Below are 25,861 nucleotides of genomic sequence, written 5' to 3'. Positions count from 1 at the left end.
TGTGCAGGTTGTTCACAAAACTGACATGTAACCAGTTGATTTTCATACGTAATCAGCGTTTTACACGGATGTATCCCGTCTTGATCACAAATGATGTAAGATACTTCCCTTTCGACGGAAAGAACTTCACCGTACTGCGACATACTTTCCCGAACGAACTCATCCCTGGTCTGCGGGGGAAGGTCATGCACGCGTACTTCTATGGCATTGTCCACCATGTACACAGGGATTTTATATTTAACATTATCATGATCAACACTGTGCACACCGTTATTAATCGAAGCAAATGCAATTGCATCTTTTTCACGTTTGAACATAATGTACACACAGTTAGACGCCTTGTTGAATTGAATCTCACTTACATCAGTAACGTTTAGATGCATTCGTTCCTTAAGCAAGATTTCAATTTCGGTTGCTGCTGGTCTAACTTTGCAGCGCTTGAAATCAATACAAATTGAATTTCCGGCTTTGTTAAATCGTATTTGCCCATTTCGTACAATCTATTGTTCACTACACTGTATTGTCTTTGTTTCTATCGTCTCGACCGTAAGCAATTGTCGACTGTGTCTGATGACATGCAAGCACGAACTGAATCCTGGACATGAATTTGTGATCTGAGTGCAGAATATGAATTCTGAACCTAAAATCGAGACTTCGATTCTGGACCGGAATTCGTATTCTAGATCTGAATTCTGGAACGGGATGCTGGACCTTAATTCTAGATCGATGGATATGAATCCTGAAATTGGATTCAGATTCTGGACCAACGTTATTGACAGAGAATTCTACATCTGGAGTCTGGAACAAATTTCATCCTGGATTTGGATTTTGATTCTGAGCCAGAATTCTGACCCCGGATCAGCTCCTGACAGAGTTTTTGAACCTGAAGCTAGTTCCTGAGCCTCTTACCGCTTCACCGGAATTCTGGACTTGAATTTTGAACCTAGTTTCAGAACATGGGCCTGGCTTCTTGAGCGAAAATCGGGATCCGAATTCTATGCCTGCATTTGGGACCAGGGTTATAGACCTGAACTCCTGACAGAAATACATAGGTTGTCGTGTGTTTTGGATATGAGTTCTGATCCCAGGCCTAGATTCTGGGTCTGAATTCTTGACAGCAATTTTTGATATGAACCTAAATTCTGAACCGGGAAGCTATAACCCGACCTGAATTTCGAACATCTGAATTTGAATTCTGGATCTGACCTCAGGATTCTGAACATGATTTTTAACTCGAATTCTGTCCATCGGAATTCTGAACCTGGACCTGATTTTTTTTCTGTATTTTGTATGAATTGAATTTGGGATATAGACATTAATTTCTAATGAAACATTGAAACTATTTACAGATTTTTAAAGCATCGAATCCCACTATTTGCGACTCTTTGCCCACCTGTTAACAACTTTGATTTTCTTACCCACTGAAAATGAGCTAATGCCCACTAGTGGGCTGTAGGGACCAGTTGGGAAATCATTGGTTTAGATAAATTCAAGTGAATTTCAGCATCAGGCGAAATTTGGTTGATTTTAGGCTGATCGATAATTATTTCAGAATGACGTGCAACTTGGCATTTATTCACACTTTTGAAGTATTATATGTCCCCTTTGTGAATTGCAGATTCATTCAATAAATTTCTCGTTGCTTGGTTTATACTGCTTCAGAAAATTATCCAGCCATTCTTCAATCACTGGCAGGTTTTCGTCACTCCATTTAGTTTCCTCTTTAATGTTCTTCAACGATTTCTCAATGATATGTTCAGCAGTTCCGAACTCGCCCTGTCTTTGCACGTAAAGCTGAGACACCATATCGTAACCTTCCTGGGTCGTGAAAAGTCCTGTAGCTGAGTTTATCAAATTATCCCATAATGCTTCTTGACCTTTAAAACTGAAATCAAATTATAGGTTATGGTGTTTGATTAGTTTTTTGTTTAATATCTTTAGTTACCGCAGTTTTATGGCTTCCCAATTTTGTTTCAGGAATTGGAACAGTGCCATGTAACCGTTGGATCCACCAGACAGCATTTTAAATATCAGACTGATGTCATTATCGGTAAAATTACTATTGTCCTCCAAGACGGTAATGTTCAGTAATCGATTTATTTTCGATGTTTGAATTGGGCATCCTGCCAAAGTTTTTAGAAGATATGTTCGCTCACTTTGCAATCTAGACTCCGGGAAATTGATAACTCGCTGTAAACCGAACTCCCATTCTTCCATCATTCCCCATTTAAACACTGGACATATGTACTGGTTTGCTACTCTAATATTGTGAAAAAAATCAATAAAATTATTGGTGCAATTAATAGTTTATGAATTTCAGCAGCTAATACTAACGGATTTCCAAGGTCAGGTTCTGAGCTATTCATCCATGTTTTGTAGACTGCTTGCGCTTCCTCAATACATGGCTTATAGCCCGCTTTGCAGAGAAAACTTTTAGCCAGCGAACGTAGGTTGATTTTCCACTTGGCTTCTTTTTCCTGCTGGTGACTAACTAACTCCTCATAAAGTGGTGTTAGCAGTGTTCGCACATAAATTTCGAATTTTTTATGAACCTTCGACATGTCAATGTGCCTTCCAATGTGATCGATTAGGGTAAATATAGGGTTCCAAACTAGGTGATTTCGTTCGTGCTGCATGAACAGTGTCATATTGAAGGCTGTCGCAAAACTAAGATCCCCCGCATAGGCTAAGTTCCATGCATCATGAAGCAATTTTGCCCTGTACAAAAAAAACACGGAATGTAAATTAGATTATTTGTAGATTTGTAGTGATCTTGTACCTCGTATACACTGGAACTTTGGTGCGACCCTCGCTAGTTAACAGATAGTTGGCAAGTAAGTTCCAATTACGTTCGTCATAGTTCACCGGAAATGGTCCAATTTCTTCGGGATTCACAATTATGAGACTGTTTGAATTTGGCAGGTCCTCCAAAGTTACTTCCCGAACATTTTTCATCCATTTGGTAGCACTTGTGTTAGTGAAATTCAAATTGTCTTGGCTTACAACGATGAGTGGTATCCACCATAACATCTTATCCTGCTCGGGAACGTCATGCGGACGCTCACGTAGATATAATCGCTGAGTAACGTTGGCTGTTCGCTTGTCGTAATTTCGAACTACCTTCACTACCGGTATCCGATCTTTACTGATCCATGATCCAGCAATTTCATTGACCGTCGCTGATTCACACAGTCGATTGTCCAGGTGAGCTTGTTTTGTCAGTGCCTCCCATATATCGTTGCTGGCAAATGTTTTGTACTTGCGATGTTTTATAAACTCCCGCAGCCCGTTTCGGAATGTTTTCTCCCCAAGTGTATAGTTAAGCATACGGAGAACTAGCTCCGTTTTACTACAGGTAGTCTCCTGCTTCATGGCAGTAATACGTGAATGTGGATAACGTTTGCTAAACTCGTAATAGATTGAGTATAATATTGTCATAGGCCATTTACCTTCGAACTCTGCTCCGTTATCAAGCTCAATAGCGGTCGAAGCGGATAAAAATCCAGCAACGGCTTTATTGACATGAGCATCACTCCACCAGTGCTTCAAAAAAAAAACAAATAATTAGTTCAATTAATATCAATTACAGGTTTTCTTTTGCCTTACTGGAGTGATCCATGACCCGAGCCATTGGTACACTAATTCCTGCGTGATACCATAGTATCCTTGTAGTAACTCATTTTCTCTGTTGAAATAGAAAATATAAGATTTGTTTTGCTTGTAACTTTAATGCAATGATATGTCATACTTAAATGCAACTAGTCCCCAATTATCAGCAGGCTTGACGGAAGCAAAATTCGGCAATGCAACCACGTCTAATTTATCTAACGGATAACTAACATTCCAAACGTTGGTAAGGTGAGCTAGGATGGATCTGATTTTTGTTTCAGCATCTTTTAAACTTTCGTGAAATTCTTCTCGCGCCCAGATCCTTACAGTAGGGTTGACATTAGTATGATCACTGTCGTATTGAATCAAGGTCAACTCGGACACCACAAATCCCAATGCAAACGTGGATATTGGGGGAGTAATTTTAAAGCTATCTAGCTCATAACGGTCATCGACAGTAGCCGTAGTTTCAGCTTCAGTATTAAAAAGTGTATGGTAGCCTTTGGGTCGTATGATTGTTACTAAAAATGGCACTTTATAAGCCGGCTCATCGAAACATGGGAAAACACGTCTCGCATGATGTGGTCGGAAATATGTAGCAAAGTAGGAACGATCCTGTTGCATATCGTCACTGTTAACCTGTTTGTATTTGCCTTGGAATAGCCCTTCCGTGTTTTCCCAAATCATTCCTTTGAAGTGTATTCTTGCTTCGTACAAACCATTTGCGGTGAGATCATCTTGTAAATAAACGACTAGCAGAGGCTTTTTCGGTACTCTATCAACACGACGAATTTTGACTAAAGACGTTTCGCCATCATCCAAATGCTGTATCACATCTAAATTGACTTCGTCGATTTGCAGATTGTTGTGTGCGTGAAGATTTATTTGATTTGTTCGTTTAGTACACGCCATCGTAATATTGACAGCACCGGAGAATGATAACTGTTCTGCATTGAGTTTTATTCGAAGTGTATAGTTGACTGGCACCAAATCAGACGGTAATTTTGCATCGGGAATCAAAGGGTTACTAGCAGATAAATCGATGCTTCGGCGGATTCGGTACTGAAAGACAATGAAATGTTATAAATGTTAGATATGTGCTCATACCTGACTATTACTCGAATAGAAAGGCAATGTGATCATTTTGAAAACTGACTTTTGATACGAAGTTCGGAGGGACGAGTGTTATACTCCAATTCACCTCAGTTCATCGAGGTCACAAAATTCCAACGGATGTGTGTGTGTGTAAATTATACACCCAAACCTTCATTTACGTAATAATCGGGACTTCGTTAATCGAATTGTGACGTAGAAAAAGTTTACGTTATTTGGAATTTTCAATGTAAAAAAAGTATTCCCTGTGTATGCGTATTATTGGATATGTAACAATTCGGCTGAAACGTTCGTATCGTTTAATAGAAACACACATTTTTTTGCCAAAACTCGTTTTTATTGTTCAACATAATTGCCATCAGAGGCGATACAGCGATTATAGCGATCTTCAAACTTTTCGATACCATTTTTGTAGTACGATTTGTCCTTTGCCTCAAAATAGGCCTCAGTTTCAGCGATTACCTTTTCATTGCTTCTAAATTTTTTACCAGCGAGCATTCTCTTGAGGTCTGAGAACAGGAAAAAGTCACTGGGGGCCAAATCTGGAGAATACGGTGGATGAGGGAGCAATTCGAAGTCTAATTCGTTCAATTTCAGCATGGTTTTCATCGACTTGTGACACGGTGCATTGTCTTGATGAAACAAAACTTTTTTCTTCTTCAAATGAGGCCGTTTTTTTAATTTCGTCCTTCAAACGCTCTAATAACGCTATATACAGACGCCAAAATACAGACGCCATAACCTTACCGGCCGATTGTTGAGTCTTTCCACGCTTTGGGTTCGGTTCATCGCGTGCAGTCTACTCAGCTGACTGTCGATTGGACTCCGGAGTGAACTGATGGAGCCATGTTTCGTCCATTGTTATATATCGACGAAAAAAATCGGTTTTATTTCGATATAACAGCTCCAAACACTGCTCAGAATCATCAATTCTTTGTTGTTTTTGATCGATTGTGAGCTCACGCGGCACCCATTTTGCACAAAGCTTTCTCATATCCAAATATTCGTGAATAATATGTCCAACACGTTCCTTTGATATCTTTAGGGTGTCAGCTATCTCGATCAACTTCACTTTACGGTCATTGAAAATCATTTTGTGGATTTTTTTCACGTTTTCATCGGTAACAGCCTCTTTTGGACGTCCACTGCGTTCATCGTCTTCGGTGCTCATATGACCAGTACGAAATTTTGCAAACCACTTACGAATTGTTGCTTCGCCCGGTGCAGAGTCTGGATAACACTGATCAAGCCATTTTTTGGTATCGGCGGCACTTTTTTTCATCAAAAAGTAGTGTTTCATCAACACACGAAATTCCTTTTTTTTCCATTTTTTTTCACAATAACAGAAGTAGCTTCACTCAAAATGCAATATCTCACAAACTAATAATCAGACCGCTGTCAAATTTATACACGTATCTTTTGAAGGTTCTGTTATAACATAACGGATAACTAAGGAACAAAAATTATGATTTGATGAGTACATGTTATGGTTTGATGAGTACATGTCGGAAAACGATGTTTAAAGTAATTTTGAATACCAAAATGGTGACTTCCTGTTTATTGATTTGGTTTATAGGAATACTAGCGGACCCCTGCAAACTTCGTATCGCAATAATATTAGATCAGATTTAAATAAATCAAAACTTCTTTCAATCAATTTTAATGGTTATTGTCAAAAATACGGAGCCACAGGTTGAGAATAACTGTTCTGCGATAAAAAAAAACATTTTTTGTTTCTCCATTTTCGGGAAAGAATAATTTTCCATGTAAAAACTCAAACTTCATGACACAAACTCCTTTAGATTACCCTTGTGCTTTATTGACGGTAACATAAAAGCTAAACGAATGGGAAAATGGCGTTTAAATGTAAATGACATATCAGTGGGGGTCATTGGAATTGTTGCCATTAAGCTTTTAACTTTGAGCTTTTTTTCTGCATTTACTTCTGTACTTTCTGTATTTATTGTTATACTTTCTGAACCTGTTCCTGTACTTTCTGCTCTTGATTCTGAATTGTATGTATCATTTCCAAAATCTGTTTCAGTACTCTGTGTTTGTTAATGTGCTTTCTCTACAACATGTCCCTGTCCTCTCTGCACTTGTTCTAGTATATTCAATATTTGTTTCCCTCATGTCTGTACGAGTTCCTGTACTTTCTGCACCTGTTCCTGTATCTTACACATTTGTTTTTGTGCTGTTCCCCTTATTTCTGCATTTACAGCTGTTCAGGAGAACTCACTAAACTCACAAAATCAAAATAATCAAACGACCTATGTGAAAGATGGTTACAGAAGAATGTGGCCATGATTTTTCACGATCAATGTAGTGGAATGATAAAATGAACCAACAATTGCTTTAAATTCGATCGCAGAAACTTTTCAGCTTCTGATGATTCCCAAATCCCGTTCGATGATGTCCATAAAAGCGACAGAAGTGTTGGTTAGAGTATGCTGTACGGAACTGTTTATAGCCACATAGTAAATTGAAATTTCGAAATACTCTGGAAAAACCGATGTTTAGAGAAAAACTAGGCCCAACGGCGTCTCGAACGGGTTGATATAATTTGGATCGTATCTGGGTCAAATGAAGACGTTAGTTTAACACTACTATTATAGCGACGTGAAAATTCGAAGCGAATGCACATATTTTAAACTTACCCTTAAAGTCCATCTATCGAACAGAGATATCGGATCTCACTCTGACAATTAGTTTTTGCATATTGAGATGAACAGTTTTGCCGTTACTCTACCAAATTATATTAGCATTTTACTCCAAATTTATTTCATTTATCGATTGAAAGTACTCTTTGTAACACAGTTTTGTTTGGGTTATTGTAATGAAATTCAAGAAGTATGACTACAACTGGCCCCAACTGGTGATGCAAATTTTACTTTTCGGGCAATGGTAATGTTTATGTAAAATTTAGGCCAAAAACAAACCAAAACACATCATTCGAATTTAAACAGAATTACTCCATTGAACACTTCAATCTTGTTGTATCTGGATGAAAGTTCAGCGCATTGTGGTAGCAATATTTACATCCATCGTAAAGGTAGAGATTCACATTTTTGAAATTTAAAGAAAACAACGAATCATAAAATAACGTGCTCTCGTCACTGACTTTATTTTCTTACAGTCGTTCTTTAATTTCAATTGACGGCATTGAACACAAATTATATATATTGAAAAATGGAAACCTGTATGCTGTGCATTTCGTGCCCATACTTAATTGAACATGTGGTCCGAAATAAAGAAACACGTGAGTCAAGTAGGCTCAGTAAAATTTGAATATAAATCAGCTCGTTTGGCGCCAAACGGTTTTATTAATAATCTAGTATTCATATTTTGTCTCTCCTGCGGGCAGCAGTATTGCATAACTCGATACGCACCAAACAATCATTGGAGATCTAGCATGCATTGAATGGAAAATTTCCAATTCTAAACGAACCAATTTTCTAGTTTTTCTCTACTTTCCCGAAGGATTTTCCTTATGTACTATAGCCTAAAACCTCCGCATAAACGTCACCTTTCGAACAAAAAAAATCATTTGAAGATCGGCCCACGCATACCAAAGAACATTAGCAACACACACTTTTTTCGCATTATATATATATATATATATATATATATATATATATATATATATATATATATATATATATATATATATATATATATATATATATATATATATATATATATATATATATATATATATATATATATATATATATATATATAGATAAATAGAAGATAGATTGTAAGGGGTTTTAAGTAATGCCAATATACCGGAAGTCGCCATCTTGAATTTCAGAACCACCTTGAACATCGTTTTCCGACATCTACTCATCAATCCCGTTCCGAAAGTACCCATATTGTAAGGGTTTTCAAGAAATATCGATCAACCGGAAGTCGTCATTTTGGATTTCCAAAATACCTCAAACATCATTATCCGGAATCTACTCTTTAAACTCGTTCCAAAAATACCCATATTGTAGTAATTTTCATGGAATATAAATGAACCAGAAATGATTTTCGTTGTATGCAAAAAGCTCTTTTTACGAAGTAGGTTCGTAAAAAAAGTTTACGTTATTTGGGACTTGGTTCGTAAAAAAAGATAACGTTATATGGGATTTTGTTCGTAAAAAGAGTTACGTAAAAAGAGGTAACGTAAAAAAAGTTTACGTGAACGGAGGTTGGGTGTAATAGGTTAGGTTTAAAAGAAAGAATTTGTCATCAAGCCAATACGATAATAATATTATTTGTTCACATATAACGCATGTGCCACTTGACTGTTCTCGTATTGAGATTACCTTTCTACTTGAGCAAAAAACTGAAATCTCACTAACACTTCCGAATATCAATTAGTTGATCAATAATTCATACAATGCAAGCATTCCCCTTTTTCACTACTAGAATTTGAAACGATGCACCTAAACTAAAGTACAGATTAGTCAAATACAAATTATAATACGGAGTACTCCGACAAATTTTCAAGGACACATTTTACATCGTGCGGTACATTGTCATGATACACTGTCAGAGTGAAAATGTATTTTTATAATATTTCTGCAAAACTAGCAACGCTGAAGAGTAAAAATCAGTTCTCCATAGTTACTGTTTATTATATTGAAAAACAACGTTTCTTACACTAGTCAACACATCTCTGTTTATAATAATGTAAAGTATCTGGATTCTTAAGTAATTTTATAATAGTTGCTAACTATAATAGTTTGATTTTTCTTTATTGATTCATCACGAGGTAGCATTACTGGGACAAATCATGATTCAGATCACAATTTTCAGTTTAGAGATGGCCAATATACTGAATCGTTTACGCTTCGCAAAGTGCGATTCCTCACACTTGACTAACTGTATACTGGTTTCGTGATCATTTTTAATTTCCGTATCAGCACGGTTTGATTTCCCAGTTATTCTTAATGAATTCAAGGATACTACCACCTACTTGTAAGAAAAATCGTTAAACTGTACTCCAGTGACCCGGCAAAATACAATATTACCAATTATGACACTAGTAGTACCTGTTCACAGAGGATTTTGCACACAACGATAGCAGTACAATATTTGGAATTTTACTGACCCTGCTGACAACAGATTTCGCTCATCTGGTGGTTATTAGAGGACAAGTGTAGGACCAGCGTTCCAAGTATTACCGAATTCAAGTCATCATCAAGTTATCATTTCAATGCTTTTAGAATTACACAAAAACATCTTTGTATTAACTATATTAATCGTGATTATATAAAGAAAGATTTTCAATTTGTTTAATAAAATGCAGTCATTGAACAGTTTATGGTGAATTATTTCTTTAAATTAGCGGCTATTACACGAGAGTTATAAATGTCATTTTTAATTATTACTAAGTATAATGACATCATTCATCATTACTAGCCTTACGTGATCATTAAAAATGACATTACTTTTCAGTAATGACACTTTCAATGATCGTGTAAGGGCTGCTGTTGAAACAAAACTTTTAGCATTTTCCAACCCTGAGGAATGTAAATAGCTAAATGATTCAGTTTAAATGCCGGTTTGTAACTACAAAGTTTAATATTCAACACTACGTTTTCTTGGCAATAGTTTCACGCAGGTATCAGTTTTATCGTCACATGCCTTCTATAGTGGATGTTTATTGCGACAATCCTTGTTTAAGCCTTCCTGTTAATTAATGCATTGGCTAACGGTTGTTCGACGAAAGCTCTAGTATTAATTTCCTAATCGAAAGCTCATCATAGAATTAGGCCAGACAAATAAGAAACGATTCCGGGAAACACGTGCACTGATAAATCGTACCGGATACTATACCAATGCATATTTCAATTCTTAGTAATAACTCTTCATGTAACGCTGAAGAAGGATTAAGAATTGTTGTTGAAGATTATCGCACCATCCAGTAATTCTAATTGAAAGATGAAGTTTTATCATTAAGGATTGAAGATGCGGTTTCTTTGGAATACATACATCATGATCAATATTCCGCAAACTTTACTCCATTTGTTCCATTTGTCCTTCGTGTATACACCTGTGTCGCACTCGCAAGAACATATCCGGTTAGCTTGGTGACATTGCACCATGGAAAAGTATCTAGTTTTTTCAGTGATGTTACACATAGGTCGCATACTGTTTGGGTTTCAGATGAATATATCAAATCAAATTCGATACAAGAATTTGCCGCTTTTTGTGAACAACTTTTTTCGCAGTTATTCTTTTTAACTACTGATAACTTCACTTCAACTTTTTTGTATAGTTTTAGACCGATATCAATATTGTGTATTCTAAAGAAATGAAAAAAACAAACAAACTTGTTTCGTGTCGTAGCAACTATAGTGGCCTCCGATGTTGCGTTGCCAGAAACTTTCTTTTTCCACGTCTTTAAGCAGTCACCACTTAACATCAAAATATGCTAGGCTAAATTGATCATTCTGTGAACCAAACATTGGCAATACATTTGTGTAGGACCTAGGGGTATTATTATTTGTATTTGGATTAGTTACAATAAACATTCTGAAACACAAATATTATGTAATAACCAGTAAAGTTCTTTATAATAAAAACAGCCGCATACAGAATTTTGATGTCGATTATGTCATTTCGGATTTGCATAATTTATTGAAAGAAAATTTCAATATGCTGTAGGGATTCGTTTCTAGCATTCAGAAGGGTCAAATTGCGTAATTCTCTACGACATTAAACTCTGGAACATTTTTCGCAAAAACAAAGAAGGCTTCACTTGATCTCGTTTACTGTGAATTTCACACAGCGAAAAGTGCACAAATCTAACCAAGCTGTTCCAGATTTGCACTAAACTGAGGATATTTACCTTCGATTAGCGAACAATAAATCCTAATAGTTCGTTAGAAAACTTTTAGAGCCATTAGAACGGCTGATTTTGTGTAATGCTCTCCACCGTTGTCCTCTTTTCTTTTCGTGGCGAAAGAATCCAAACTGATTCAATATTTGTTAAGAGGTTTCTTTTTACGTGATTTCGTTTGTAGCTTTTTCACTAATGAGCGGTTCTAACGGGTATTAAAATAGGAGCATATAAAATTTTAATTTCGATTATTTCATTTCGGATTTGCATTTCTTTGAAAGAAACTATCAGGACGCTGTACTGGGTTCATTCCTGCCTTTCAGAAGGACCAAATTGTGGAACTCACTACGATATTAAGTACTGTTCGGAATATTTTCCTCGAACGATTTGTTGTACAGCAGCAGATATTTTGTTCTCTTCCTCAGAACGCGTTCTGATTGGCTGGTGTTGACATGGGTCAAATGAGACAGGTTTTTCAATAGTATACTATTAAAATACTTCAATACTTTTGCTATACACGTTAAAGTTGAAAAATTTCGATTCTATTGGTAGTTAGATTATATAAATCCTTCTACAGTTCACTGAGCTATGAGCTTTCAAAATACGAGAAAGGCAAACGCGCCTTATGAATTATCCTCTTTGATACTCGTTTATACCAAACATTTTAGAAAAGTTTAATTTTGAACTATTTGAGAATATGTCACACAACTGACAATTTTATCATCAAATTGTGATTCGTTAGATACAACAAGAGATATTCACGATCAAAAACTTATCACTCTCCCAGAGGGTAAATTTTGAAAAGGTGCCCCATAGTAAATTAAGTCGTATTCACGACAAAAAAGCGAGAATGATTTTCTCTCGATGGCCTGTCTGAGCATCACTGGTTAACACGCTGCTGTGGAAATTCTCTCTGACGTTCATTCTCGCTTTGCGATCCGATTCTGTATGAGCATTGGATAATTGCGATACAATCATTTCACTAGTGCCGCTTATTCAAACTGTGTGCATATAACCTTTGTATAAGTAGTGTCTATAAAAATGTCTCTGAATGCTCCACATAAGGGTTTTGAAATATTGCAACCTAGTATGAGAATCATCAAGTCGAATCATGGATTCGATTTTCTGCGATAATTGTCAACTTACGATTATCTCTTGGTAAATTCCTCACAGCGCCGATCATTGCTAGACTGTATATATTTTGGTAAGAGCCGTGAAATACTCAGAGTATGAGGTGTAGTGGAGATATGTAGAAAAATTCTTTCGCGGTTCATGCATTGAGATGCAGCGAGTTCTTGTAGCATCATCTACCAGATTGAAAATGTTGTATACAATATAGAGACATATCGAGCCGCTTTCTGCAAAATTATCGGCAATCAAGTCACATTACAAGTATTTTCCGACCACATTGATCGAAATACATTCTTTTTTTGAATTTATATTTTCAAACGACTAATGTTGTTTACTTATCTCTCTATATTTTTCTGATTGCTCGGCCTGCAATCAATAGATTGAAACGAATTCGAAGCCAATTCATTCGCTTCAAAAATCTATCCTGACAATGTCTAGATAACTTAATTTAGATGCGGTTAGTGCATAAAAACATATATGTTGTCGCGATAAAAATGAAGTGAATGTTATTTTTGTTAAGGTAAGTTTATTTCCATGCCAAACAAGCGGTAGCTTTATTGAATTTCATGTGATGTAGTCAAACTTTTAACCGAAAATATCAAAACTTTCTTCGCCACCCGGCCCATCGAGAGTCATTTTGCACATTTGCGAGAAAGCATGGCAAAAAAATGTAATACGCAGAGCGAGCCACGTGGTTATACGCGACCTACTGACCTCAGCCTTTAAAGGGTATGATTGCTTTATTTCAAATTGATTACGTGCATTTTCTATGGTTGCCCTCGTAGCTTGTTGTTCGATCTTGCAGGTTCAATAGTAGTTTTGAAGTTTGATGCTGGAAGCGTTTTAGAAGCAGAAGTATCGGGTTCACTAGTTACAGTTGCTGAATGGTTGCGCTTGTCTTTGGTTCAAGATGTCTTTTTCGCAGTTTTAATGCAGGGTTCGCCGTAGTGTGCAGGTGGTTCACGAAACTGACATGTAATCAATGATGTATTGATTCTCATATGTAATCAGCGTTTTACAAGAATGTCTCCCGTCTTGACCACAAATGATGTAAGATGCAATTGTCCTATGTAGTCGCATACGTACCACTCGCTCGCCATCCCGGATACTGGGGAAAAATTTCGCCATATTCCTCCGTTTCGATGGAAAGATTTTTTTCGTGCTGCGGCATATTTCCTCGAACAAAATAATCACTGGCTTGCCGGGGGAAGGTCATGTACACTAGAGATGGTCGGGTTTCGGGTATTTGTACCCAAAATACCTACCCGACCATCTCTAATGTACACGTAACTTCTATAGCATCGTCCAACACGTACACAGGAATTTTGTATTTAACATTGTCATACTCGACATTGTGCACCTCGTTGTCAAACCGTCAGGAGTTTCGGTCCTGAATCCAATTCCGGGATCAGGATTCTGGCCCAGAACCAAAGTCCAAGTCCAGGTGGAGAATTATTTTCCAGAATCCAAGTTCAGGTAAAATCTCTGTCAAGAATTGTCGTCCAGAATATGGGTACAAGTTCAGAATTCATATCCATAGATCAAGAGTTGAGTTCCAGCATCTCGTTCCAAAATCCAGGTCCAGACTAAGAATTCTAGTCCAGAATCGAAGTCCCGAATTTAGGTTCAGGATTCAGATTCTCCAGTCAGATCTCAAATTCATATTCATAGGTTAGGTCAAGTTACTCCATTCAGGTCCAGGTTCTGAATCCAAGCAGAGAATATCGGTTCAGGGCAGAGATGGCATTTCACCAGAGTGATACACGCTGGAGTCAGATTCTTGTCCACACCGAGGATGCAAAAAACGAAGCACCGCACAAAGAGGAAAGCGCACTTCTTCTCAGTGTCGAATAGACAGCATTTGAGTGTGTGCTTGTAGTTAAAGCAGCTGGCGCGAGTGAAACACATTCTCTTCACATGAATCGCTCACACGAGCTCTCGTCTAAATACACCCAAGTGACCACTGGCGCGTGATGGTGAGCGAACACTTCTGTGAACTTCAATTAATAGAGAGTAGATCTGGCCTTGCTATGAAAAATTTGCAAGGAAAACCGAAAATTTTACGATGAATTGTTTTATTTTGCTGATTTTGCGTGTCCACGCTTCTTCTACGCACACCATACAGCAAAGTGCTCACCGGCGTGTACACCTCTGTGAAAGTATCTGCATCCACCTCAGAGAATTTATTAGCTAATGCTCTAGCACTTTGGTGCGATTCAGTGGAAGAGGTAAAAGGAAATGAACAAACGCACTCATGATGCGTGCACACTTTATACAACAGTGGTGTATAAATGTGAAAGAGAAGAGCTCTCGTTGAAGTTGTTAGTGCGAGGGGAGAAATTTTGCTTGCTCTTCGTCACACAGAGGAGATAGACATCTCTGGTTCAGGGTCACAATACAGATTGAAGGTCGGAAACTTTATTCAGAATGCAGGTACAAAATTCAGATCCAGAATTAAAGTCCTTAATTAAAATTTGGACCTAGAATCCAAGTCCAGAGTTCTTTTCCTGAATCCAGGTTCAGGTTCAGAATCCAAAATCAGGATTAAGTTCCATGTACACGATTCTGGTGTATGTCAAATTATCAGAGTAAAAAATCTTGTTTAGAATCCTGAATCCGGGTCCAGAAACCTCCTCTAGATTTAGACTCAGGTCAGGTCAGAATCCAAGTGCAGATTTCTGCTTCTCAGATCCAGAATCCAGTCCAATTTTCACAGTCCAAGAGCAAAATAATGGTCAAGAATCCAGGCACAGAACTCACGTCTACAGTCAAGGTTCAAAGTTTAGTTTCAAAAACTCGAAAGTTCCACGATCCAAGTCCAAGCCTATGTTCCGAATTCAGGTTCATGTTCAAAATCTAGGTTGAGGTTTCTGTCAGGAGTTCAGGTTCACAATCTCGGTCCAGGTCTAGAATCCAGATCCATGTTCCAAATCCAAGTACCGAATTCTGCTTCAAGTTCATCCATATCCGGATAAAGAATCTCAGTCCAGAATCCAGGTCCACCATTCAGTATTTTGATCCAGAAACCTTGTTCGATAACCAGATCCAGTGTCTGATCAGAATACAGATCTAGATATTGAGTGATAGAACTTGCGAGTTTTCCTAACAATCATAGAACCAAATACTAACAAAAGTAATACACACAATCCTTCATATCTTTATCCCCAACACTTAATTTTTGTATTTATTTTCTCCGTGGAACCTTATGTTTGTTACATTTGGAAGATTATGTTCTTGAGGGAAATATATAAGATGTGGTTTCATAAATATTTGCAAAACGTACTGTTTTTAAGTTCTATTACCATATGATTGTATTGGTGACATCATGTCAATAAAACTGACTAGCAACCAAGTTCAACCCTTTTCTTAGTTGATCAACTGAGATATACACAGAATATAAGGTGATTTATGATACAGAAAATACACCAACAATCGAACTTATAACGATGTTTCTAACAGTAACCACACAAAGACGAAAATAGTAACAGCGACGACGAATCAACCCTTCCTTAAGGAACAGAATATTGATTAGATACAGCAAAAAAGAGCTCTGAAATGATTTCGCGTAAATAAATTTCGAAACGTACAATAATCTGTCTGATATTTCCTGAGCACTTTTCAAATTGACATTTATTACAGTTCCTATTGACTCACCTGTTTCCACGCAAATACAGGTACAGCTATGTGAAATATCGCAACGAATAGTAGGACGTGAATACATCCCATTGTGCCTAAGCTGAAATTAAAGACAAAATAGAGGTTGGTGAAAAGTATAGAATTTATTCGTTTACTATTTATTAAAGTTTTGATTTTAGACGGTAACATATCGCATTTTCCATGTTCTAAAATCTTGTATTGTTTAAGTAACTGTTAAAAAAAGATAACTATGTAAAACCGCATTCTCCAAAATCAACTACAAGTTGAGTTTATTCTTTGGCTACTTTGATGAATCACTGAATTTCGGTTGTCTAAAAGCCGTTTACTGAGATTCCGATGAAGTGATATCATTAAGGGGCGGGTAGGGTCTAACACTTTTGAAAAATCATTTATTATTTTCTTTATATTTTTTTATAGTAAAACATTTCAAGAATATTCTTTGAAATTTTCAAGTCTATCGTAACAAAACTCTGGAAGTAATGGGCCTTTACTTTTGCCGAAGATTTCTGCTTCGTTTGACTTAAAAACTTGCCAAAATATTCTTCAAATGTTATTATAAAGGAAAAAATATGATATTTTGAAAAAGTTAGGCCCTACGGGCTCCCTTGAGTAATAAATTTTTTTTTTGTTTCAATTATAGAGGCTTTAACATCTTAGGTCATTCGCCTCTTCGGACCAGAAAATCTTTCTGACCCTATGTGCGGGGTTGGGAATCGAACCCAGGCGGGCTGCGTGAAAGGCATCGACTATCCCATCACGCTATACCCGTCCCCTGAGTAATAAATTGTTTCCATTGATTTTATAGACAAAATATTTTAAACTCGTTTTTCTCGAAAGCAGGTTTCGAAAGTCCGTGTCCATCGTCATTCAAAAACTACTGAACCAAGTTTTTCAAATTTTGCACACACTTTCTACATATAAAAAACCAGACCCCAACGTTTTTTTTCGTTATTTGTTATATTAATGAACTTTCACAGCTACAAAATGGCGGTTTTTTTCATGAAAAATTGTAGTTTTTACTTTGAACAACCAAAAATTCAAACAATTAAAAATAAATTAAAAAGAAACGTAGGGGTCTAGGAAAACTTCTACTCTAACTATGCTGATTTGATTTGTTCACTTCTGTTTAGTCTGCGCTGAGATACAGTGGACACCGCAAATCATGATTTTTAAGAAGTGCCATCAAAAATACCTCTTCACCGATTTATTTCTCAATATTTTTCTACGGAAAAATGACAAAATGTTATGCGAATGATGCTTTTTATCATGCAAAACATTTGAATTTATTTTGTTGAATGATAATTCTCAAAAAATTCGCAAAAATGATGATATTTTTCATCGTTTAGACTAGAGATGGGCAATTCGTTCGCGAACGGTTTAAAAGAACTAGTTCTTTTGAAAGAATGAACGAGCTATAGTTCTTTTTTCGAGAACGGTAGTTCCTCAGTTCAAAGTCGAGGGATCTTTTTTTTTGTTTTTCAAGCTCGCTCAACCTTTTTTCAAGAACGGTACTAATAAGAAAGTTTCGTCACGAAACCTCAGTTCTATTTCGAGGGACCTTTTTTTCCTCGCTTAAGCTTACAAAAGTGAGTTCTCGTTCAGTCTTTGAACAAACAAACCAACTATGAAAAGAACGAACGAACGGCTCTGGAGAACTAGTTCTTTCAACAGAACTCTGCATCACTGAACGGTTCCTTAAAATGAACTGTTTTTCTCATCTCTAGTTTAGACCCAAAACATTTTGAATTACCGAAAAATTCGGAAATAATAAACCAGTATTTTGTAAAAAGCTATCTTAGCCGAAATTTTACCGTTCGTTTTCGGCATAGTTTTTCGCCGGGATCAAAATTAAGTTTTAAGTGTTTGTAGTGGTCAAAACTTCAATTAACAAGAAAAACTATGTAAATTCAATTAACAAGAAAAACTATGTAAACTAGACTTCCGCTAGCAGAGACGAATAGTTCATATTGATTTACTTTGCATTTCGCACAGCATTAATGTGTTACTATTTAAACAGTTCAACTTGCACAAAAGACACTCATTTTCATCGGAATTTTACTGATTCTTCACTTTCAAATAAAATGCGGTATCCCAGCAGAGAATTTTGCTCGAAATTATATTTCACCTAGATACAAATAAGTATAAGTAGAATACGGAGACACTGCTGCCTAAATTTTCAAAACATAAATGAACGGTGATTATTTTATAATAGTTGTGTAGTCCTATGCTAACAGTTCGAACAATCTCCGTAGGGCTCTCGCTTGTAGTGTAGTTTTTATTATACAACTTCTGATCTTTATATTTGGAGTATGGCACAAGAAAACGATTGTAGACACAGAAGAATACTTTAACGAATTTGTATAAGTATATTCAATATTCATACATTCATTCGTGTTTTGCTTTTGTATAGTCCAAATTTATACTATGTTTTACATTATGTGCTTTTCAAACAATTTTCGACGATGATCACTTTTAATCAATCATTTTTTAATTTACTGCAAATTTTAAGCACATGGAGCACCGTTGATCGGAGTCGTCATTACACTATATGAAATACGACTGGGAAATAAGTCTCCGATTCTAAACAATTACTCAACCACACAATGATTATTTCAGTAGAACAAAAAGAAGTTTAAACTTATCAACTTTCCAGTTTCTTACTGGGTATAATCCCGTATGTGACAGGGGGCTACTTATTTTGATTTTCATACACAAAAAATACCAACTGTTTAGTAGCGCTCCAAAGTACTGACTGAGAGGTGACCGGTACGATTGTTGAGCTAGCAAAGATTTGATTGTTAAATGTTGAAAACGTTCCAACGACGCGCATTATTCAATTAAGGTAGTGATGCGAAATAAATATGTATAACAAAAGGTATCACTCTGGAAGACGTTGATAGTACATTATTCAATTTCCTATTTTATTCGCTTTGACCGCTTTCATTGCGAATATGGAGAACATTTCATCCGAGTTTTTTGTGTAACGCACTCATAACAATGACTCAACAGTGTACTATTTACCGTTCAGTTTGCATAACATTCATTACATCTTGTGACACAAGTTTATTTGTGATTGAGAATCAAATTGAGAGAAATCTAAGAATATTGAAAGACCTTTGTTGTTGAAAATCGCAAGAACGGTTTATTTCGCAACCACGAGGCAAACATTTCTGGAGAGTCATTGTATTTAACATAATTTATTTTATTTATTTATTTATTAAACAAAGTCCATCGAACTAGAGTCTAAATGGACTAACAGAGTAGGAAAAAGCCCATCTGAGTTGAAACAAATGTATGTCCTTCTCAGATAGGCATAAAAAGCACTATCGTTTAAAAACAATTACATGATAACTACACAACAACTTAAAAGCTAGTACAAACATCTTACGACAAATTAAATTATATCAAATTATCTATAGTCAAATTATTGCAGATCGCTTGTTTTTTTTTTCAACAAAGCGGTGGGAAGGCTCTCCAAACTCGACCAACTCTTCTACTAAAGTGAATGTTCTTATGCATGCAGTAATTGGCTCGTTGCATCTGAATACGGCGTCCTATGGAATATGTGCCGAAGCAGATTTGTGTTACGCATTACGTATTCGAAAATTAAGGTCATAAAGCAGTTCAGAAGCATCAATCTCTCCGTTGATCAACTTAGCAATTATCAACGTTGAATTTTTCTACGTCGCTATAACGAGTCGATTCCCAACAATTGGCATCTGTCTGAATATGGTGGCAAGTTTACTGAATTTCTCCACGGTAAATTTCGTAATGCCTTACGAACAAATTGTTTCTGCACTCGTTCAATTCTTAACCTGAAAAAACCAATTGACGTGTAGCTTTCGAAACGATTGGTGACCGATGAACATCGAACGTCAATTTAACATCCAATTGTACTACAAGATCAAACACTCGAACCACTCTAGAGATAATTGTACACACTAAGATTTAATTCCTTTGTTCGGTAATATTTTTGACGAGAAATTTCGGTAATCTATAGAAATGACCGATATTTCGGTACATGAGTTTTCTTTTACAATAATTATGCAAATTTTTACCGGACGATCAGTCTTACGTAAATTTTCATTACAGGTTTTTGTAAATAGATGTACAGTTCATACGGTAAATCTGAATAGTCGCCGAGTACGGTAAAAACCATAACACATGGATCAATAAGTCCCGAGACTAAAGCAGAGATGGCGCTCGTAGTAAACCAGTAACCACGTCTTTCTAGAGTACTAACCTTTGCTTGAAACAGGTCAAAATTTTAAGTCGATCCGACCAGAAACAGCTGAGTTATCGAGGTTGGAGTAAAGTCGTTTTGTAGTTTGTTTGAAAATGAAAAAAAAACCGAGTTTCGTGTTTTGATAAAACATTGTTTTTAATGGGTAAAAACACCGTGCAAGCGAAACAATGGATTTAAAAAATGTTATCCGGACTCTTGTCCATCAAAAGCAACGATTTTTCGGTGGTTCGCCGAGTTTAAACGTGGTCGTACCGACACAAATGACGCGGAACGCTCGGGTAGACCTGTGGAAGCCGTTACACCGGAAAATGTGAGTGAAGTGACAAAAATTATAATGAAAGATCGTAAAGTGAAGCTCCGTGAGATTGCTGAGATGACACAGATATCATATGGAAGTGTATTAACTATCCTTCATAAATTGAGCATAAAAAAGGTTCATCCAATGGATTGAGGTACTGTGTAAAAGTTTTTAAAACAATAGAACCACTAAAAGCTTTTTGTTTACTTATAGGCAGAAAATAATTTTGTATCCCTTGTCCACTTACTGCCTACACAAATCGTTCGAAGGTAATTTCTGGTGGAGTCGACGGATTGTGCAGTGTTTTGGAAGGCGTTCATAATTCCGGTCAGCCAGAACATTTGATTTGATTTTTTTTTGTGGAATAAAATCATAGAAACAACAGGTTGGAATTTCCTTCATTCGTTTTTGTGAATTTGTGTTGTTTTTTGAAATTCGAAAATCCAGAATTTTAACCAAAGGAAAATAAACAAACAAAAAATTACCGAACAATCAGTTAGATCCAATTGGTTTACAGTTTACGGTAGTTGTTTGACAGTTCAGCAATTACCGAACGATCGGTAATCAATTTAATTACCGAACTGATTACCGAAGGTTCAGCTGTTGAAAATTCGGTAAACAATTACCGAATTCGAAGTGTGTACCATCAATGTTATAGTCAAATATGATTGGAGATGAGATCCGATGAAATGGGATGACTTGACACTTGTGTACACTTATGACACAGTTTGTTTTTTCCTGTACTAATCGGAGAACAATGTAAGTAGACATTGCACAGTGGTTCAGAAGTCCAATTTCACTTTCTTAATTGATAACTCATTAAAAACGTGATCTCCTAGGTAGAGTATCTTCAGCAAAATTCTTTTCCGATATCCTTGTCCTTGGCATTTGCAATGATAAGGTTCATTGTATATCAAATCAGATTTCAGTATATATTCCTTACCATGCTACTTGTCACAAAATATTTTTTTTTTGCACTTCGAAGTCTACATACTGAAAAGTTTAGTAATTGTTTTGTAAACAATGCAAAGCCTTGGTATTACATTTCTGTAGTGGAATTTGACCTTTCTGTTTCAACAGACTTCGCAGCCGATACAGAGTGTACAAAACAATTGCACGGCTGGTGCTACGATTCTACTAACACTACGATTTCTTCCAGATCGGGGCTCGAACATACAACTGGTTTGTAGGACCAGTGCCCTTTGCATTGAAACGCCAACCCGGGACTGTTTCGTAACGACTTTTAAAAACCCTTCTTAATCCACCTAGTGGTGTGATAATGCCTTTCTCTTTCTTCAAAACAGTCTCAAAAAAACATTTTTTATCTTCTTATTAAATAATTTGTTACACTAATTTGGGCTTAAAATTGTCAGAAAGTCGATTCTTTCAAAAAAAAATTTTTTGATATAAAACTAAATCTCGATATTTCATGAAATTTAAAGATTTTTGGAATCAAAAAAAATTTTCGATTTCGGAAATTTCATGTGCCATTTCATGGTGCTTTTTCAAGATAGAAAATTTTCAAACTTTAACCGCTGGGCAGCACCCCTTAACCATGTCCGATTTAGTTCAAATTTGCATGAGAACTTTTTTCAAGGTGCTTAGTTTTTTGAATAATAGCGCTATACGAAATTAGAGGTGACTCCAAAATATTGGCACCGGTAGCAACCAAAAAAACAACGGCAGCGGTAAAAAACAACGTTTTTTGTCGCTTACGTTACTTATACCATTATATCTCCGGAACCAAAAGTCACTGCCTTCTGGTATTCGAACTTGAACAATGGCCTAACAATAGCTTTCAAACGGGCCTAAGCTTGTTAAAATCTATTTGGTCATAAAAATACAACGTGTTTTGTCGGTTATGTCTCTTATACAATCATATCTCCGGAACCGAAAGTCATAGCCATTTGATCTTTGAACTTGATTAATGGCTCGATAGGGGCTTTTAAACCAGTATAAGTTTGTTAAAATCGGTTTAGCCATCTCTGAGGAAATTGAGCGCGTATAAATATTTTCGAAAAGTACACACACACACACACACACACACACACACACACACACACACACACACACACACACACACACACACACACACACATTTTGTGTACTCGACAAACTGAGTCGAATGAAATGACACTCGGCCCTCCGGTCCTGGGTTTAAAAATCGGTTTTCACAGTGATTGCATAAGCTTTCTATATGAGGAATCGATTTACGTTATGTCATCTTCTGGTAGAGAAAAGTAATATTAATGTTAATTTTTCCATTGTTTGTATTTATTTTATGGCAGCTGACAATGCTCTTAACCAGATAAATGACTCTTAGTATCGTCCGACAGATTCTTCTTGGACTACTGTCGTGAATATGACTTACTTTACTATGGGGCACCTTTTCAAAATTTACCCTCTGAGAGAGTGATAAGTTTTTGATCGTGAATATCTCTTGTTGTATCTAACGAATCAACATAAGTTTTGCGACATGCCATCGGAAATATGATCACAATTTTATGATAAAATTTTCAGTTGTGTGACATAATCTCAAATAGTTCAAAGTTAAACTTTTCTAAAATGTTTCGTATAAACGAGTATCAAAGAGGATCATTCATAAGGCGCGATTTCCTTTCTTGTATTTTGTAAGCTCATAGCTCAGTGATCTGTGGAAGCATTTATATAATCGAACTACCAATAGAATCGAAAATTTTCAACTTGAACGTGTATTGCAACAACATTGAAGTTTTTCTATAGTACACTATCGAAAAACCTGTTTGATTTGACCCATGACAACGCCAGCCAATCAGAACGCGAGATGTCTGCTTCTGTACAAGAGCATCCATATAAAATTTTCATTTCATTTTTCCTACCATTTGCTGAGCAACTGTTCCCGAAACAAGGCACACGAGAGCAACATCGAGGACCTGTCGTCTCACTGTTTCCCGTTCTGCGAACAGGAAAAGGAATTTTAGCAAAGGGGCGGTACGTACGTTTGTCGGCTGCTCGGCCATCCATGGAAGTTGACCATCAATGTCAACTTCCCTCTCTGAGCAGCCTAGATAGCCGTGTAGTGTCGGTAGCGGTTTCCCAACTGGCTAAGAATAACGCTACGGTCCACCTGTACCGGTGGTATAAGTCCACCAAACAGGTAAGCCGTGTGGCATCCGGCGGAATTATTTTTTACCAAGAATTGATCCACTGGTTTCCTGTTCCATGTCGTAAAAGGCCACAAAAATAGGAACTCCTAAGCCAAGGTGTATTTCCGTGCCGATGGCTGAATGGCTGCAGGAGGTTAAACAATGCAGTCGTGAACGGAATATCTTGGGGTGTTCCCTTACTGTGTTAAGCGAAGCTCTGGCACAGTGGACGACTTCTTTCTTCGCAACTCGTGGGATTTAAATGATAATAACATTTAAAAAAATCCTTACATGGTTCGCTATAGGCGATTATAAGCCAATATATTTGGTTTCTTGTAGTTGTTGTACGGTTGGTGCTGGAGGTGGAGTGTTCGTTACTCTAATTGATAATGGTTAGAGTGGCACAAATCAATCTTCAGCATAAACGTACAGCAACTATGAATCTATCCAGACTTCTTCAAGAAGGTAAAGCTTCTATAGCTTTGGTTCAAGAACCATATTTCCATAAGGGAAACTTCTACGTTGGAAAATTGTTAAACCCAGTCTTTGTTGCCTTCAACAAGATCAGTATGACTAATCCACGTGAAATGCCTCGAGCATGCATACTTGCAAATAGTGCTCTCGATGTTTCTCTCATATCGGAGCTCACAACTCGGGATATTTGTGCTGTCACAGTTGGTATGACTATTGATGGCATAGACAGGAAATATGTCTATTGTTCGGCATATTTACCGCATAACCAACCTTCGCCAAGCGATGACTTCAAAAAGGTTGTATCATACTGCTGCAAGAGTGATATACCGCTTGTAATCGGCAGTGACATAAATGCTCACCATATCATTTGGGGTAGCACAGATATAAATTCGAGAGGCTCTGATATGATGGAATTCATGAGCAGTACAAACCTGCACATAGTCAATGCAGGAAACCGCCCAACTTTTGCGAGATCTGGAAGAGAGGAGGTTTTGGACGTAACTCTCTGCTCTGATAGAATTGCGCATGAGTTGGTGAATTGGCTCGTCTCCGATGAGCTCGAACCTTCGTTGTCTGATCATTAGTACATATTCTTTGATCATTCAAACGTTAAATTTGATATTATCACATATCGTAATCCCAAATCTACAAACTGGGACCTCTATGAAGAGGGCTTGGCGACTAGATTTTACGGGTACCAACCAACAATTGAAACCCCAATTGATTTGGAAAATGTTGTCGACGAGACAAACTCACTCATAGTTGCAGCATATGAAGAGGCTTGTCCACTTCGGATTGTGCGAGCTACTAGAGGAACTCCTTGGTGGAATGCTGAACTTGCTAGACTAAGGAAACTATGCAGAAGAGCTTGGAAACACCGACGCAGATATGGGTCGGAGGCATTCGTGTTGGCTCGAAGGGCTTACAAAAATGCTCTTCGATCGTCTGAGCGAAGTGGTTGGAAAAGCCTCTGCACAAATGTCTCTAGTCTCAACGAGGCTAGCAGATTAAATAAGTTACTTTCGAAGTCTAAGGACTTTAATGTCAGTTTCTTAAGAACTTCAGATGGTGAATACTTGTCTGATGAAGGTGATGTACTTCACTATCTTTTTAACACTCACTTTCCAGGATGTATGGATCCATCACCGACAGCTCTTCCCGAGACTTTTTCAGGTAGTTACGATTCTTGGGCCCTTGCTCGAAGCGTTGTGACGATTGAATCGGTCAAATGGGCAGTTGAGAGTTTTGCTCCGTACAAATCTCCTGGAAAGGATGGAGTTTTCCCAGTGTTACTGCAGAAAGGGTATGAACATTTCAAACATGTTTTGAAGAAAATACTTACTTTTAGTCTTGCGACTGGATATATTCCAAGA

At 37.0% G+C, this 25,861-nt stretch overlaps 1 protein-coding gene across 2 annotated transcripts; it reads right to left on the bottom strand.

Moving 5' to 3' along the window:
• Positions 1-1,554: 1,554 nt before the first annotated feature.
• Positions 1,555-19,119, bottom strand: LOC131427567 (aminopeptidase N). 2 transcript variants are annotated; one of them, XM_058590882.1, is made up of 8 exons: positions 19,072-19,119; positions 16,343-16,424; positions 3,749-4,671; positions 3,607-3,685; positions 2,780-3,543; positions 2,335-2,718; positions 1,946-2,260; positions 1,555-1,885 (listed from the first exon to the last, which is right to left on the bottom strand). In XM_058590882.1, exons 2-8 carry the CDS (start codon positions 16,412-16,414, stop codon positions 1,621-1,623), a joined length of 2,802 nt encoding a protein of 933 aa, XP_058446865.1. In that variant the 5' UTR covers positions 16,415-16,424; positions 19,072-19,119; the 3' UTR covers positions 1,555-1,620. The 2 variants fall into 2 exon arrangements, with proteins under 2 accessions (XP_058446865.1, XP_058446864.1); XM_058590881.1 differs by having other exon boundaries at positions 19,007-19,116.
• Positions 19,120-25,861: the final 6,742 nt, after the last annotated feature.

The sequence above is a fragment of the Malaya genurostris genome, chromosome 2 (genome assembly GCF_030247185.1).
Source record: "Malaya genurostris strain Urasoe2022 chromosome 2, Malgen_1.1, whole genome shotgun sequence".
Lineage (NCBI taxonomy): Eukaryota > Metazoa > Arthropoda > Insecta > Diptera > Culicidae > Malaya > Malaya genurostris.
This window is presented reverse-complemented; position numbering and strand designations above follow the sequence as displayed.